This window comes from Drosophila serrata, unplaced genomic scaffold, assembly GCF_035046125.1.
Source record: "Drosophila serrata isolate PLE 108 unplaced genomic scaffold, ASM3504612v1 contig_130, whole genome shotgun sequence".
NCBI lineage: Eukaryota > Metazoa > Arthropoda > Insecta > Diptera > Drosophilidae > Drosophila > Drosophila serrata.
Window position 1 is genome coordinate 102,637 of NW_028257028.1, and position 16,757 is coordinate 119,393.

At 44.5% G+C, this 16,757-nt stretch overlaps 3 protein-coding genes across 5 annotated transcripts; 1 reads left to right on the forward strand and 2 right to left on the reverse strand.

Annotated features, from left to right (window-relative positions):
* The first annotated feature begins 75 nt into the window (after positions 1-75).
* LOC110187037 (uncharacterized) lies at positions 76-2,271 on the forward strand. Its single transcript, XM_020956401.2, has 2 exons — positions 76-1,648; positions 1,708-2,271. Exons 1-2 carry the CDS (start codon positions 181-183, stop codon positions 2,169-2,171), a joined length of 1,932 nt encoding a protein of 643 aa, XP_020812060.2. The 5' UTR covers positions 76-180; the 3' UTR covers positions 2,172-2,271.
* Positions 2,169-4,756, reverse strand: dah (discontinuous actin hexagon). The gene is made up of 6 exons (XM_020956400.2): positions 4,399-4,756; positions 4,113-4,329; positions 3,183-4,046; positions 3,004-3,121; positions 2,777-2,942; positions 2,169-2,706 (listed from the first exon to the last, which is right to left on the reverse strand). Exons 1-6 carry the CDS (start codon positions 4,649-4,651, stop codon positions 2,360-2,362), a joined length of 1,965 nt encoding a protein of 654 aa, XP_020812059.2. The 5' UTR covers positions 4,652-4,756; the 3' UTR covers positions 2,169-2,359.
* Positions 4,757-7,210: 2,454 nt separating this feature from the next.
* Positions 7,211-16,061, reverse strand: Top1 (DNA topoisomerase 1). 3 transcript variants are annotated; one of them, XM_086826081.1, is made up of 8 exons: positions 15,691-16,061; positions 13,986-14,227; positions 12,482-13,502; positions 12,321-12,415; positions 9,779-10,908; positions 9,468-9,718; positions 9,193-9,386; positions 7,211-9,120 (listed from the first exon to the last, which is right to left on the reverse strand). In XM_086826081.1, exons 1-8 carry the CDS (start codon positions 15,715-15,717, stop codon positions 9,018-9,020), a joined length of 3,063 nt encoding a protein of 1,020 aa, XP_086682207.1. In that variant the 5' UTR covers positions 15,718-16,061; the 3' UTR covers positions 7,211-9,017. The 3 variants fall into 3 exon arrangements, with proteins under 3 accessions (XP_086682207.1, XP_086682208.1, XP_020812071.1); XM_086826082.1 differs by lacking the exon at positions 15,691-16,061 and adding an exon at positions 14,328-15,187; XM_020956412.2 differs by lacking the exons at positions 12,321-12,415; positions 12,482-13,502; positions 13,986-14,227; positions 15,691-16,061 and adding an exon at positions 11,094-12,145.
* Between the last annotated feature and the right edge of the window lie 696 nt (positions 16,062-16,757).

The window sequence follows — 16,757 nt, forward strand, 5'->3', positions numbered from 1 at the left end:
ATTAAAGAAAATTAACATATGGTAGTAAAAACATCGAAAGTTCTGCCACCTCTATCAATTAACCTTCACCGATCTAGATTTCGTCGTTCTATCGATATAGTGCCATCTCTGGCACCCGCCAAATCTCGACCTTTGATTTAATGCTGTGCCGCTTTGTTTACCTCTGTGGATTCCGCGTCCATGCTGCCCTTCGTTGAGGAGCACGTGCCGGAGCTGCTTCTGCAGCGCTCGAGCATCGCCTTCAGCCGCAACCTGCACCTGGAGCGCGGTCGGGATCGACATAATGCCACCTCCAGCTTGGTGCTCGCTCGGAACCTAAAGTTCTACGAATTCCGGCGCAAGCAGCTCCTGCATCACATCGATTTGAGGGGTACTCGGTTGCAGCGGTGGGCCGTGCAGCTGGAGAGCTACAGTGGACCCGTGAGCAACTTCTTGCTAAAGGAGCCAGACTCTTTTAATGGCCAGGAGTTGGACTGCAGCATGCTGTCGTCGCCAGAGGACCTACCAATCCAGATAGGCAAATACGTGTGGCAGCAGGATCAGATCTATATACTGCTGCACTGCTGGGAGCTGTTCCTCGTCCTACGTCGGCCCAAGGAGCATGGCTGCAACTTTGTGCTGGTGGCTCAGCACCTGGATGTGGCCTTGTTCCGCATGATTGGCGGCCCCATACCCTACCAGGCCTACGTGGAGCTACAGTTCGGTAGCAGTGGCAAGCGCCTGTGCACGGACTTTCAGGAGCCCCCGCTGGACGAGGGCCCCAGCACCTCCAGCAAGGCCAGCGCCTCTGCCTCCGCCTCCGCCACAGTGTCCGTGTCGTCGCAGAAATTTGAGCGCCTGGTGCAGCAAGTGCATAGCGCCCGGGCGGAGCTCTCTAGTCAGCGAGCGCAGACGCAGCGGGACTTTGCCCGCAGCCAGGATCTGCAGACTTTTGGGCCGCCCGGCCAGCGTTCCTTGTTGCTGGAGGAGAAGCAGCTGTTACGGCGCTTCGGCGACGTGTGGACGCGTGTGTGCGGTGACTATCTGGTCTGCGGATGCCTGCTGGTCAACATAGCCGGTAGCCATCGGATGAGCATTGTGCAGGAGTTGCGTCCGCTGGTGCGTCTGGAACCGCCGCCACCAAACCTCAGTCTCGAACATCGCTTGTACGAGCTGCCGCTGCAGGCGGATGGCCAGCCACCGGAGGATTATGATGAGCTGGCGCAGTTCTGGGCATGTCAGGAGCAGCACAGTCGTCGCTTGAATTGGCGGGAGGTGGCAAAGGCCGCACAGCTGCCGCCCGAGTGCTCGGCGGTGTTGGTTGTACGCCTGCGGCTTGCCGACCTCCTGCAGGCGGAACAGCTTCACCTGATGGCGGTGTATGAGGTAAGGAGCGTGCAGGAGAAACAGCTGGAAGCGGAAGCCGCGACGGAGATCAGGCAGCTGCATTTGGTGAGTTTGGATGCGAGAAAGCTTCTGGACGACATGGAGGCCCAGGCACCCACATTTGCCGCATCCACATTGCACCAGGACTTTCTTGCCGTTATCGTCACCCAAAAGGCGCATTGTACTTTGCGCCTAGAGTTCCAGGCGGCTCAGGACTGCACGCGGTTCGAGCAGCTGCTGGCGTCCAAGCTACAGTTCGAGCTGATCCAGGCGCAGGATCAAAGTGAGTTGTGCCACACCTTTACATTCAAAAGGAAACTAATAGCTTCTATCCTTCGACAGCCTCCCACTTGCAACTCCTAGATGGCACCTGCTCGGAAACCGATTTCGAGTTGGCATCTGACCCTGATTCCGTGCAGCGCATCTTCCACAACCGCCAGCCGCTGTCGCAATGGTGCGGCATCCTCTTGCTCCGCGACGATCCCGGACAGCATTGGCACGTGTACGCGCCCACAGAAGCCCGTCTGCGCCTGCTCCTTCACCACCTGATGCGCGATCTCCTGCAGCTGCACTGCAATCTCACCCTGCTCGAGATGAGCGAGCATAACCCTTCGCCTGCGGACGACGTCGCTGCTCTCGAACTGGAAGCAAGTCTCGGCGAGGAGCTGCAGGCCTGGACAGCCCTACTGCGGACGGGAAACGGAGCGGAGAAGCGACTGGAACAACTGCAGCATATCCAAAGTCTGCAAATGGTCAGCGATGTGCTGGCGGCAACTGTGATAAGGAGGCAGAATGATCAGGAATAGGTGGCATGCCATAATCTTTATGATATTGCGATCTCGTCCGACTGTTTTTGTACACTTAAAGCATAAACATAAAGCATTAAATTTGTAAACAATTTAAAAACTGGAAATCCCTTACTAAAGCTACATTAATAAGTTACGAGCTCACAGGTCCAAGGTTGGACTTGGTCGGGCTGGAATCTCACTTTTTTTCACGTGCTCAGGCGTCGCTGCTGCTCCTCGCTCTTAATTATGCTGTCCAGGACATTCTCTAGGTTCTGTGTGGCCGCCGATAGCTCGGCATTGTCGCTGTAGGAATCCTCCACAATCTCTTTAACCTTGTGCACCAGCAGCTTAAAGTTGACCATGCCATCTCCCGGTGCAGCAGCCCCGACTCCTCCTGGCTGCTGACGTTCTAGCAGGGCAGAGACCGGGGCTAAAGGAAGGGAACCTGGTCCCTGGCTGGCTCGACGCTGATCAAACCACAAACTGATGTCGTTCAGGGAGTAATCCGACTTGTTGGCCTCCAAATAGCTGCGATTCAGCTCGGCTCCATTTACTGTAAAGAACGGATTATGAACAAGGTAAGGATAGTATACCAGAATCCTTGAAAGGGAGTCGGTACTTACTGGAATGAGTCAAATTGGCTCCCACGGGCGCATACATATCGAAAAGCTGCTGCCTCTGCGGCGTACTGGAGCTCAAGAAGGTGGAGCTAACCAAGGCAGTAGTTAATGAAGGAGCTGGAGCTGTAGGTGGTGGTGCTGCTCCTGGCAGGGAGGCCGGGGAAGAACGCTATAAATGTAAAAAGTTACCACAAGTTCCCTTAAAAATAAAACGTTAAAGCTAAACCCACCGATAGCTGTCGCATATCCTCAATGATTTGCAACAGAAACCTTTGGTGTGCACTCAAGAACTCGGAGATTTCCGAGCTGGACGAGGTGGCCACCATTTCAAGCTGTGTTTCCAGTTTCCTAAAAAAACCCAAGGTTATTATAAGAACCAGAAAGAGAATAAATCCTCTCCAGAACTCACGCATTCTGCTGCAATAGACGATCAATGATGGACTGCAGCTGGCCCGAGGCCTTGCTGGCCATTCCAGTTAGAGACAACAACTCCTGCTGCTGCTGCAGGATTTCCTTGCTGTGCTGCTGCTGCTGCTCCTTATCGTGAAGACTCCGCGTTTCGGCGGGTATGGGCGTGACAGCGGATTGACCCACTGCGGCGCCACTTTCCTGGGCATTGCAGAAGCCACGACGCTCCTCCTCCTGGGCCGTCTTGCGCCGCGGCACCCAAAGCCAACCGCATAGCCTGGCCAAATGCCGTGTCCAACGCTGCGGCGGCTGATCCTCCACAAAGACTTCACACATCCGATGGCATGGCTCGTGACGGCCGCCCGCAAAGCCCACCGCGAAGCAGGGAAGGCACAGTGAGATGTCCCGGCACACCTGGCAGCGAAAGCGAATCCCCACAATGTGCTCCTTGCGGCAGCCTGCGCAACTGTTGCTATGTATCAAATGCTCTGTGTCTTCAATGCGCTTGATCAAAGCCAGCAGATTGCCGTAGATGAGGAAGCGTGTCTGAAGGCCCGCTCCCGTCCAGAGTTTGTGGAACTGCTGTTCGCCGAGACCGGCTATGCCATGGGGACAGCGGGCAAAGCATTGCTCCATCGTCAGGGGCAGATTGTGGACGCCGTAGGCCTTGGCCTCGCCCAGATAGCTGAGCAGCTTGCTCAGCGTGGCCAGCAGTTGCTCGAAGGCGTAGCGCGACATTATCTGTGTCTTGGGATCAGCCAGCAGACCAAAGAAGTCGGCCACCAGGTGATCACTGCTGTATAGCTTGCAGAGCAGGATGAAGGTGATCTTGATCTCCAGCAAGGAGATGGAATGTCGACGTTGTCTGGAGTATATAGAGCGAAGAAGGCTTAATAAAGAGAAGAGAGAGTCAGAGAGAGAGAGCCCTTACGGATCGTAGACGTTCCAGAAGAAGTTGGCCAGCATTCCGGTGGCCCTGTCCAGTTGATAGCAGCTATCCTGGGCAAAGTGTCCCAGCTTCTCGCAGGCAAAATAGACGTCGTGCAGCAGCGATGTCAGCTGGAATGGTGGCACCATCAGTTCCCAGCTGCCGCTCATTCCATGGCGTTCCAATATCGCCAGCAGCAGCTTATACGGTATTTTTCCAGCTGGAAAATAGGAACGCATGCTCACAAATTTCAGAGGACACTCTTGGAGGTTGCTGCTCTCGTACTTACTGTGAAATACCTTCTGCAGGGCCACAAACTTGCTGGCACAGCGGTACACCGTATATTTGTAGCTCCCGTAGTCCGTCTGCAGCGCATCCATTATGGTGGCCAGGTCTTTGTTGTTGTTGCTGGTGCTGAGCGCAGGAGCCACTTGTTGCGCGGCCACCACCTGTCCAGGCGCCTTTTCCCGGGCCAGGCAAGCCATCGCCTCCGCGCTAGTCCGCATTTTGGTCAACTGCGGTCGATGTGTCGTGGCCAGCATTGCGTTTGTTGTCAAGTTTTAGCTTATTATTCTGTAGTTTTGGCCCTTTCACGAACGCGTCTCAAGCCTGGCTCTCTTCTTCTTCGCTTCCGTTAGCGCAAAAGTCAAATCTCGGAACAGTGTGACCACGCCGCTTTGCGATTTCTGAAAATCGATAATGCGATCGATAACCAGCCGTTGCGATTTGAAATTGTGAAATTAGAGTTTTTGTACACATTTTTGTTAAGTTTTGGGCAAATATTAAAATAAATTTGTTATTTTATTTAAATTGATGCAGATTAAACTTCTTTTGCATTTAATATTCTGCTAAACTTTAGAATAGTTGAGTGAATAAAAGGATATTTTTAATTTCTCAATTTATTCAGACTGAAATATCTAAGAATGAATATTGTTCTTTTACATCTTTAAAAATATCCAAAATTGGTAAAAACATTTAATTTGTAGAAAAAATTGTGATATTAAATATAGATATGTATCGACTCCAGGAATGCTATTAGTAGGTATCTTTCAACAGTAAGTATCAATGAACATTAAGTAACTATGATCAGTAAGTAAGTATCTATGGCTATTAAGTATGTATGTATGATCAGTTACTAACTTTGAACACTTGTAAACAATGACTTGCAACTTTTGTAACACAACACATATCTTCTACTTAGCCGGCAGCAGTCACTTCGTTCCGGGGATGTTTGAACCAGTTGGGAATCATAAACATGTGCGAGATTTGTTTTGAACCAATTTAAGAGCAAGCTATTTCAATGAAACTATGGAGTTATTCTTCTATAAAATTATACTAGTATATAAGTCGGACCATGGCGGATCGGTGGACTATATATATACATATATATGCTGCCATAGGAACAATCGGACGATTTGTAGAACTATGATCATTAAGTAACTCTGAACATTAATTAACTATAATCAGTAAGTAACTCTGAACAGTAAGTATCTATGGCCAGTAAATAACTATGATCAGTAAGTATCTATGACCAGTAAATAACTATGATCAGTAAGTATCTATAACCAGTAAGTATGTATGATCAGTTACTAACTTTGAGCACTAGTAAACAATGACTTGCAACTTTTGTAACACAACACATTTCTAAGACTCGGGCGGCAGAAGTCACTTCGTTCCGGGGATGTTTGAACCAGTTGAGAATCATAAACATGTGCGATATTTGTTTTGAACCAATTAAAGAGCAAGCTATTTCAATGAAACTATGGAGTTATTCTTCTATATAATTTTGCTAACATATAAGTCGGACCATGGCGGATCGGTGGACTATATATATACATATATATGCTGCCATAGGAACAATCGGACGATTTGTAGAACTATGATCATTAAGTAACTCTGAATATTAATTAAATATGAGCAGTAAGTAAGTCTGAACAGTGAGTATCTATGACCAGTAAGTAACTATGATCAGTAAGTAACTATGATCAGTAAGTATCTATGACCAGTAAGTATGTATGTATGATCAGTTACTAACTTTGAACACTTGTAAACAATGACTTGCAACTTTTGTAACACAACACATTTCTAAGACTCGGCCGACAGAAATCACTTCGTTCCAGGGATGTTTGAACCAGTTGGGAATTATAAACATGTGCGAGATTTGTTTTGAACCAATTAAAGAGCAAGCTATTTCAATGAAACTATGGAGTTATTCTTCTATAAAATTATACTAGTATATAAATCGGACCATGGCGAATCGGTGGACTATATATATACATATATATGCTGCCATAGGAACAATCGGACGATTTGTAGAACTATGATCATTAAGTAACTCTGAACATTAATTAACTATGAGCTGTAAGTAAGTCTGAACAGTGAGTATCTATGACCAGTAAGTAACTATGATCAGTAAGTATCTATGATTAGTAAGTAACTATGACCAGTAAGTATCTATAACCAGTAAGTTTGTATGTATGATCAGTTACTAACTTTGAACACTAATAAACAATGACTTGCAACTTTTGTAACACAACACATATCTGATACTCGGCCGGCAGCAGTCACTTCGTTCCGGGGATGTTTGAACCAGTTGGGAATTATAAACATGTGCGAGATTTGTTTTGAACCAATTTAAGAGCAAGCTATTTCAATGAAACTATGGAGTTATTCTTCTATAAAATTATACTAGTATATAAATCGGAGCATGGCGAATCGGTGGACTATATATATACATATATATAGCTACCATAGGAACAATAGGACGATTTATAGAAAAACAACTATAACTTTTACAGTTTTAAACTGATTTTCATCAAACTTAATATATGGACATTATTTATAAATTTAGAATTTTGTGTAAAACTTTATGAAAATCGGACTACTATATCATATAGCTGCCATACAAACGATCGTTAAAAATAGAGGAAAAAGCAAAACGGTGAATGTAAAAATGTAAATATAGCATGTATAGGTGAATGAAATAAAAGCAGGCATTACTTTATATATATATATATATAATAAAGTATATAGATAAAAATCGTATAAATTCGAAGATCAGGCACCCATTTCGGAATATCCCAAGGAGGAAACAAGACGTGTTTAAAATTAAATATAGGTTGTCGTATGTATATTTGCATCATTCCATTACAATTACAATAACTTAGGCTTAAATTTTTTTTTATTATACGTTTATGTTTTGTTTTCGTTTCTTTAAAATAAGTTGTAGTTGTTTTTTTTCTTGTTTCTTTTTTTATTAGCTTACATCGATATTGTTGTTGTTTTAATATGCCAAGTTTTTTAAGTGAGTGTGACACAAACGTTGATGTTTCCTTAACTTTCTTTTTTTGTTTTTGTATCTTTTTTATTGCCTTTTGAAAGCATACATTCATACGTATATAAATGTGTGGTGTGTTGCTTTAATTACTAATTATCATATGTGTGTGTGTGTCTCCTCTCTCTTTATTTATAGTTCAATATTCTTTATCTTGCAATTTATGCTAGGGGTGAGGGGGCTTCCATCTTGATCATTTCGTTTTAATTTAATAATTAAAAATACAGCTACATACAGACATTATTATTATATTATATAAATCATAAACGATGGGCTTGAACAAAGGTTGTAAAGTGTAGATTCTCCACTACGATGCTCCTTTTCCTCCTCCTTCTCTCCACTCTCTTTCAGTTTAAGAGAGAGATTTCTTGATTCTCTTTGATTTTTACAGGGTTCTCTTGTTTTTTTTGTTTTTATTTTTACTTTTTGTTTTAGGCTCACTTAATTGCACATACTAATTAGATGCTAAAGCATGGAGTTCCATTTTTCATTTAAGTTTCGTTTTTCTGTGGTTTTGGTTCATTGATTGATTTGCAATTGGTTGTTGTTGTTGTGGCTTGAACAGAATTTGAAACCTGTCTATATATGTATATGTGTATACATATATAGCTTAGTTAAAAAAATATTAAAACGGTTTTTCAAATTTATATGAATTTAGCATTTGTTTATTTTTAGAAAGTCGTAACTAAACTCACGAAGGTACATACAACGAAAACCACTTCTATAATAACACTAATTAATGTTTTCTTTTTTAATCCTTGTTTTAATTTTACATTTCTTGTTCTCTTTTTAGGGAGTTAAACGGCCGCCTTGGGTTCAGAGTTGAATAAATTATGCTATGCTATTCTGCCTTCTCAGATCTCTGTTCCGTTTAGCATTTAAATACGTAATCATAAATTGTATATTAATTAATAGTGAAAGTCATCTTTGCTAAATCAAAATCAACTATAGTTAAAACATACAAAGAAATCATCTTGCTTGCGTCTTGGTTGTTTTCGTTTCTTGTAGTTTTTTTTTGTTTTTGTTTGTTTTTTTTTGTTGTGGTTGCTGTTATTGTTGTTGTGCTTAATTATCATTTATAATTAACATAATAGATATTTATATAAAAAAAAATAAAGGTAACTTTCATAGAATTATGCTTTCTTGAATATGTTTTTTCTCCCTCTTCTTCTCTTGGCTTGGCTTTTTATTTAACATACAGTATATGCGTATATATATGCATACATATCAATCTGATCATGCACATATATAGCACATATCCAGGTGTGTGTGTGTGTGTGGGTAATGGGTGGTGCACATTTCGTTTAGTTAGACTTTAACGAAAAAAATACATTGCAAGCAGCTCTCTCTTTATCGCTATCCCTCTCTGAATCAGATTCTCTCTTGCTGCCTTCACTCTAAATCAAAGGGTTTTTGCAGTCTCCCCTTAACCCAAACAGCTGAATATATGCATTACCAATTGCATAAACTGTTTGGGGAAAGAAGACATGTGGTTTCAGCTCCTGTTTTTCTGCCGTTGCTCCGCTGCTTGCTTCTGTTGCGCTGTCTGTGCTTCGATGTGTGGCTGAGTGCCTTTAGAAACGATAATTCTCATCGGCCATGTGAACGGCCCAGAGGAATTTGGTTCTTTGTGTTTTGTTAAAGATCTTCTCGATGGGCACGCCATTCTTTTTACACCTGCAAATGGGTTAGGGGGCAAGTTAGAAGGTGAGTGAGTGGTCAAGGGATATACTTCGAGCCGATACTCACCATGCCACCGATATGCGTGGATCGAGATAATTTAGCTTAGATGTGCCCAGGGCAATGGTCTTATTCTCGTCTCTATCAGTCTCTTGTAATTCCAGTTTCTTAAGCTGATCCTTCAGGCGCTCCAGCTGTTTGCCCTTCTTGTCCGCATTAATCTTCTCCTTCATGGAGCCGCGCTTGGCTGCCTTCTTCAAGTCCTGCAAAGGTCAAATTTGAGTTAAATGTGCAAAATTGAAGAAGCAATCTCAAGCATATTTAATGTTCTGCGCCATACTCACATGATATTCGGCCTCGCAATCATCGATGGCATCGCGCTTGGCCTTTATCTTCTCCTTCAGGTTCTCCATGGACTTCTGATGGCCCTTGGGCACGGAACGCTGATGGTTACAAAGGATGGCCACGGCACGATTGGCCCGGTTGTAGGCCAACAGCTTCTCCGGCACCGTCGCACTCGGATCGGTGAGCAAATCCAGTTGACTTTGCAGCGTCTTCGATGCGTTGTACGTACGGAATACCTTGGCCGTGAGTCCTACAAAATTCCCATTGATTCAGTCTCTCGGTAAGGAGAATATTTACTTCGAGCACTTACCTTCCATCAGCTCCTTGAGATGCTCGTTGAGCACCTGGGTATTGAGGCGATCGAAGAGATCGTCGCCCTCCTTCTTGTGCTCCATGAACAGCTCGAGGTTCTTGAAGACGCGCTTCTCCACCTCGACCTCGTTGTAGTAACGTATGGAATCCTTACCGGGAAAGTCGAACACCACCACGTTCTCCTTGCCGTTCAGCTCCTTGTGCAGCTGCACGTGCTCCACGCGCAGCGAACAACAGCCGACAGTGTCGGCCTGATCCTCATCCTTTTCGTTGCCCGCCCTGAGGGCAAGTTTGTCGATGAAATACAGGGCCACTGCCCTCTGACGGACACGCATCTCCTTGGACTTCCATTCGTCGCGATAGGTGGCACGGATCTTATCGATTACCTTGTCCAGGCGTCGCGCCGTCTCGTACTTGATGTGATCCTTCTCACCCTTCAGCTTGGACGAGGGATTCAGCATGATGTACTTCACCTGGCCCTGCACATTCTCGATCCAGGAGGCCAGCCAGGTGACCGTGTTGTCGTGGCGCACCTCCTTCCATCGCGATCCTGGCGGCGGTGGCGGCACCTTTGAGTCTTTGCCACAATTGATGGACACATCGCTGGCCTGGATGCGTCGCTTGATCATGCCCATTTTGGGATGTTCACCACGACCACGGAAGAGGCCTGGCGGCTCCAGGCGGAAGTTACCAATCTTTTCCTTGTGGCCATCGATCATACAGAAGCCGTACTCCTTGATCAGGGCCTCGTTCTCGTTTTTCTTCACCAGCTTCTCCTCCTTGGTGGCTGCCTTGCGTTTCTCGGATTCCGCCTGGAAGAAGTCAAACATCTCCTGGAAGTTGCATTTACGGAAATCCTTGATGATCTCCTTCTCCTTGGACGTCATCGACTTGCGGAAGTCCTTGAAGAAGTTGTTGTTGAACACATCCTTGGTGCAGTAGTCATGATTCAACATCTTAGCATAGAAAGTGGCCGCCTCCTCCGTTTCCTCCGACAGTTCCAGGGGCTTTCCGTCGTAGAAGAAACGCACATTGCGCGGCACACGCTCGTACGGTGGGGCGAAAACGGGTCCCTTGTGTTCCAGCGTGGACCATTTGACGCCATCCTCACGCTTCTCCTCCTCCCACCTGGAAAATTGGAAGGGAATAGTATTTAGTATATGTTTGGTAGAATTGGAAGCAGTTTTTTAGATTAAATCCCATTGTATATTGCTTGTTATGATTATAATACTTTTAAAGCAAACAAAATGTATATTTCCTATAATAAAATACCCTAATATTATCCTAATACTACCCTAAAACCAGCTCCTAACCATCGACTTTGCTGCTCTTCGTCTGGAACGACGTCGCTCTTTCTCCTTTCTCTTCTCTTCCTGTTTGTGGCAACGGTGGCCAGTTGCTGCCTGAAAACCAAGCAGACACTCCGATTTCCCAATGGAAGCACTGCCGCCGCCAGCCAGCGCATTTGTTTTCCTTTATATTTCCAGTTTCTTTTTATGTTTTTTCTTGTTTTATCACATTACGCAAAGCAGTGGTGGCGGCGACAGCGGTGGGGATCAAACCTAACCTCAAAGTCTGTACTTTTTCGGTCTCGCTCAATCAGCTGTTTTCCCGTGGGGGGTTCGTCGTCTTCGCACGCGTTTCGTGGGGAATGTTTCCCCCAGCACAGTGGGCCCCAAACTGTATTCGCCCCTATATAACTGTTGGTACTCACAGTCTGCCTGTCTCTCTCTCTCTCTTTTTCCTTATTCTTTAAGTTTTAATAGAAATAGAGATGTAAATATATATATTTCCTAAAATATAGACTGCATTTATATTTCTTATAAAAGAGCACACTTGCTATAAATGTTAAATTTTTCTGATATAATATATAATATTCCAGATATAGCATGAACTAAGCTAAACTGGCAACAGTGTATCGTATCTGTGTGACTTTCAAAATGTAGGTCAGTGACATTCAAACTTCACAGGCAAACACATGGCATTCGCACACGCATACACACTACACGTGTGCACACGTCATTTTCAGTTGCGTGGGCAGCCAGCGTGTTTTTGTTTTGTTATTGTTGCAAGGGCTGTATATTTATAAAAGTATATACATATATATATATACAACCACATTTATTCCTTTTCCAAGTGGATGCTTAAATTTTTGTATGATTAATCAAAGCCTTTCACCTGAAGTAACCTTCTCTCAAATGTAATAACAATAAAAATAAGCTTGTTCCTTATCGGCAGCTAAACAAAGTCATTGATTTTATAATAAATACACGAGCAAGAGTTGAAGATTTAAATTTGTATCGAATATTATGGATGATTAGTTATCGGAACCTACAAGAGCTAGCTTATCATTTATCTATTTTTATGATCCTCAAAGGTACTTTAGAAAAACTAATATATAATATACAGTTTGTTAGCTTTTCCTTATCAAAATAGACTTTTAAACGGCTTAAAATCTCTCGAAAATCTTAAAAACTTGCAATTTAACCTATTTTTTGAGCTAAAAATGGCCTTTCCTTTTGAAAAGCATCTTCACTTACCATCTCCACACCTCCTCCTCCTCTTCCTTGATCTTCTGGCGTTTGGTGGGCGAAACATTCTCCGTCTTGATCTGACTTCCTCCTCCTCCAGACTCCTGTAGACGGAAAATAAGTCATCAATCGTCAGAACAAAATTAAAGTGTAAATTAAACAAAGCCTACCTTCTTGATCTTTTTCTTTTTGGGCTTGACGCTGCCATAGTCGTCGTCGGCCTCCTCTTTGACCCGCTTCTTCTTGTTCTTCTCCTTGGCCTCCTTCTTGATCTTTTTGCGCGCCAGCAGCGGAATGTCGTCGTCGTCATCGTGGCCGCCGCCGCCGCCATTTGACGGCTCGAGTACCTCCTGCTTGCGCTTACGCATGGCCAGCGGCACATCCTCCTCGTCGTCGTCCATATCCGCGTCCTCATCCTGATCCTGATCGTTGTCGTTCATGGTGCTATCGTCCTCAACATAAGTGGACTCATGCTTAACCTCAAACGGCGGCTCATCGGCCCGAAACTGGGACATGGAGTAGTCACAGGAGCTGGCCTGCGACAGGTTGTTCAAGCTCGTATCCTCCTTCTTGATTTCCACAATCGATTCCTCATAACCATTCTTGTAGTTATTGCCATCAATGGAATCGCCGTTCCCATTGCCATTGCAGTTGACATTGGCATGGGTGGACGTATCGTAGCCACCGAGGGGCTGCTGCTGCATGTGGAAGGGATCAATGGCGTCTGCGTTTAGTGCCGGCTGAGAGACGGGCTCGGGCTTGACAAACACTCCATCGTAGGATGGCGTTTCCTTCGAGGAGGAAGAGCTGCTGTGACGCGAACTGGAATGTTTGCTCTTCGATGATGACGATGACGAGGAGGAGCTCTTGTGACTGCTACTGCTGCTGCGCTCCTTATCACGGGAGCTAGACGAGGACGATGAGGACTTGTGACGACTGCTGCTGCTACTGCGATCCCTGTCCTTGTCACGTCGCTCCTTATCCTTCGAGGAGCTCTTATGGTGGCCGGAAGAGGACGACGATGACGAGGAGGACTTGTGTTTGCTGCTTCCATCCTTTTCCCGATGACTCGATGAGGAGCTGCTGCGGTGTGAGTTGCTACTGCTGCTGTCGCGCTCCTTATCCTTGTCCTTGTCGCGATGTTTTGACGAGGAGCTGCTGCTGCTGCTGCTCTTGTGGCGATCCTTGTCGCTAGAAAATGGGTGAAAATACAATTGTTATTATAACAGTTTTGCAGTTGATTATTTTAGGCTTAGCTCGGCTCCGGCATAACTATTGTCTGTGTGTTTAAAGCGTAGCTCTGCGGGCTATCGTTCATTCTCACGGGTGAAAAGGAGGTCAAGTGATCATAACTATGTTGTTTGCATAGATAATTGAATCAAGCTAAACGGGGATTGCCATTTTGTATGCTTTGTAAATATACTATAAATCGGATTCATTCATATACTATTTAACTGCCCTTACCCTACCTCTTTAGCTTCCATCCTTGATCCACATGTTCCCGTACATTTCCAGGAGGATATATAATGTAAGTTTTCCTTTCTATCTTACACGATCCCATTACTTCTTCTGTTACAATCTTATCCTAAGAGAATCTACGTCTTCCAGAAGATTCTAACCAATCTGCTCTTTCGCCCTACATTATATTCCATTATCTTTAGACCTCACACATACCGACTGCTGCTCTTGTGATCCTTGGACGAGCTGGACGAGCTGGAGCTCTTGTGCTCCCTGTCCTTATCACGATGCTTGTCCTTGCTGGAGGATTTATGCTTGCTGCTCCCACTGCTACTGCCGCCGCCGCCGCTGCTGCTGTGGTGGTGGTGGTGGTTCTGGGACTGGTGGTGGTGTCCATTGGTGGTCACCCCGTTGGACTGCACCATCTCGCAGCTGCCACCATTTTGTGCGTGGATGTTCTACAAAGGAGGGAGAGAGAGAGAAAGATATAGAGAAAAATTACAAGATGTAGACAAGAGTGGAGCATGAGGAAAGTAAGGGTATAATCGAGCCAGAAACCTGTGCATTCGTCATGTCTTTCCAGCTGCTGCTGCTGCTGCTGCTGCTACTGCTTCGCCGCCTTGTACGTTTTTCACTTTTGTTAAGAATTACTTATGATTTTCTTCCTCACTTTAGATTCCGATTAAAAGTCGTGCGGCCTGCGTGTGTGTGCGCTCACCACGTGGTGAAAAATCAACCCTAACAAATGCCGCGTAGGAAAATTCATGGGAAACAACAACAACATTAGAGATGTTCGAAGAAGCAGAGCACCGAGCACAGAGCGATGGCGACCCAAGATTCCTGCTTCCGAGTGGGAAATGGGAATCGAAATCGGGCTATCGGTTGGAATAGGTTAAGAAACATATGCCAAACAATGGCACACGCACACACCACCTTGCAAACCCACACACACCGCTTCACTGGAGAATACAGAAAATCGACTGCGTTTTATAGCATAATTTTGTACTCTTATTTTTTTCAACGTGGGCACACACACTTGCACACCCGGGGTGTGTTATTGTTGTTGTTGTTATTATTATTGGGGTGGCAAATCTCGCTTATCACAAATATCAAGATGTATGTACGTGGGATTTGTAATTGCAAAATGGGACACTTGCAATTACATACAAAAAGAGAAGAGTAATGAGATACAACAACAACAAACACATGTGATTTTGAATTATTTTGTTGTTGCTGCCGCTGACCAAGGTGACCAAGTGTGACCACACCACGGCCAAGGGGAAAACATCAACAAACTGCAAGGCTAATATAAATATTTGTGTTAAAACACCCGAGTTAAAAGTGAACCCTGCATATATTGGATAATTTCGAAGTTACAGCCGCCCCGTGGGGTCAAAAGGGTTGAGTGATCAAAGACAAAAAAAAACAAGGAAAAGAAAGGTAGCTACAAACAAAAAAATACTGAGTTGGTATATCGCGAGCGGTCACACTGTGCCAAATACATTTCGTTTCGTCTGTTCGGCTTTTCTCCTTCCTCCCCGCCCACTACCAGCCACCTCCCGTCCCGCATCCGCACTTGCCACTTGCATTGTCGCCATTTTCGTCAATTACCAAAAGGCCTTTTTGTTGCTTTTGCTTTGCGCTGCTGTGGCTCTGCCAGCAAAATGTTCGTACCGTACGCACTGCGAGCAGCGACGCCGACTGCGTAGCACCACTTGCAACTGGGTTTCTTTTTGTATTGTCTTGCCTTTTCATTTTTAAATTTTATTACTTTGCGGCAGGCAGGAAGGCGCAGGCAGGCGCCTATTCAACACGTTTGGACTTGTCTTTCGGTTTAATTACATAAAATGAAGAGGCCAGCCCGCTCGCCCGCCTGCCTGCGGGGCGAAAAGTGAAGGAAGGAATTTTCTCGGAAACTTACATTTTCGGCAGCCACATCTCCGCTCATTTTGCACCGTTGCTGCTGCTCGGCGTTTTTTTTTTTGTTCGTTTTTCCCCTGCTCCTCACTTTCGGACCCCGTTCAATTTTGTTCCGTCCGACCCGTACGTTGATGTTGCGCACAATACGACAGTTTTTCCGGGCAGTGTGTAGTTGCTGTCTGCCAGTGTGTGGAAAGTGGAAGGCTCTTTTCAGTTCTCTAATGTTCGCTTCTTGTTCTGCCTTCTCTGCTTTTTCGCTTCTTTCGCCTTGAAAAGCAGCACACAGCCACGCGAACGTCACAATCCGAGCAGTGTGACCAACTGCTAAAACATCGATGATAAATCAGCCAATAATCGATATTACCTTTTAAACATCGATCAACCCAGCAGCAGGTCACACTGCTTTGAACTACTTGAACGTTTAAATCGCAACCAATTGACGTAAAGTGTTCAGAAATTTCGTAGACAATGCCAAAGTGTTTTGTATGGGAATGATATATTAGTTAACATTACTATATTGACTACAAATAAACGTGACGCTTAAAAAATTAAACAGGAGCTCTTTTAATTTCACTGGTATTATAAATAGCTTACCATTGGCCGGCATTGTTGGAATGTCGATTACCGATATTTTTTCAACATTAGTATTTTTGGTATATTTAATTTAAATTATTCCGCCTTGTGACCGTTTTTGATATTTTAAAAACAACTTCCTTCATTTTTAAATCCTTGGAGGGTATTTGCACCGCAATAAAGAAGTGGACGATCGCGAAATTTATAAAAGAATTAAGAACTTCGCTGTATTTTACCATATTTTCATGTCCCCTCAGATATGGAAATTTTTTTATTATTAAGAACTTTGGTTTCAATGTTAACCAAATCGGATTACTAGGACTGATAGCGTAGTTTATAGAAATTGATCAAAAAGATTTGAATCTTTAATATTTTTCTTTTCATTTATCTAAAAAAATCAATTTTAATAGCAGACTGCCAAACTCCGTCGCGTTTGATTCATTTCTTTGTTGGTTGGAAAATCCCTCAATAATTTAATTAAACAATGCTTCTCCA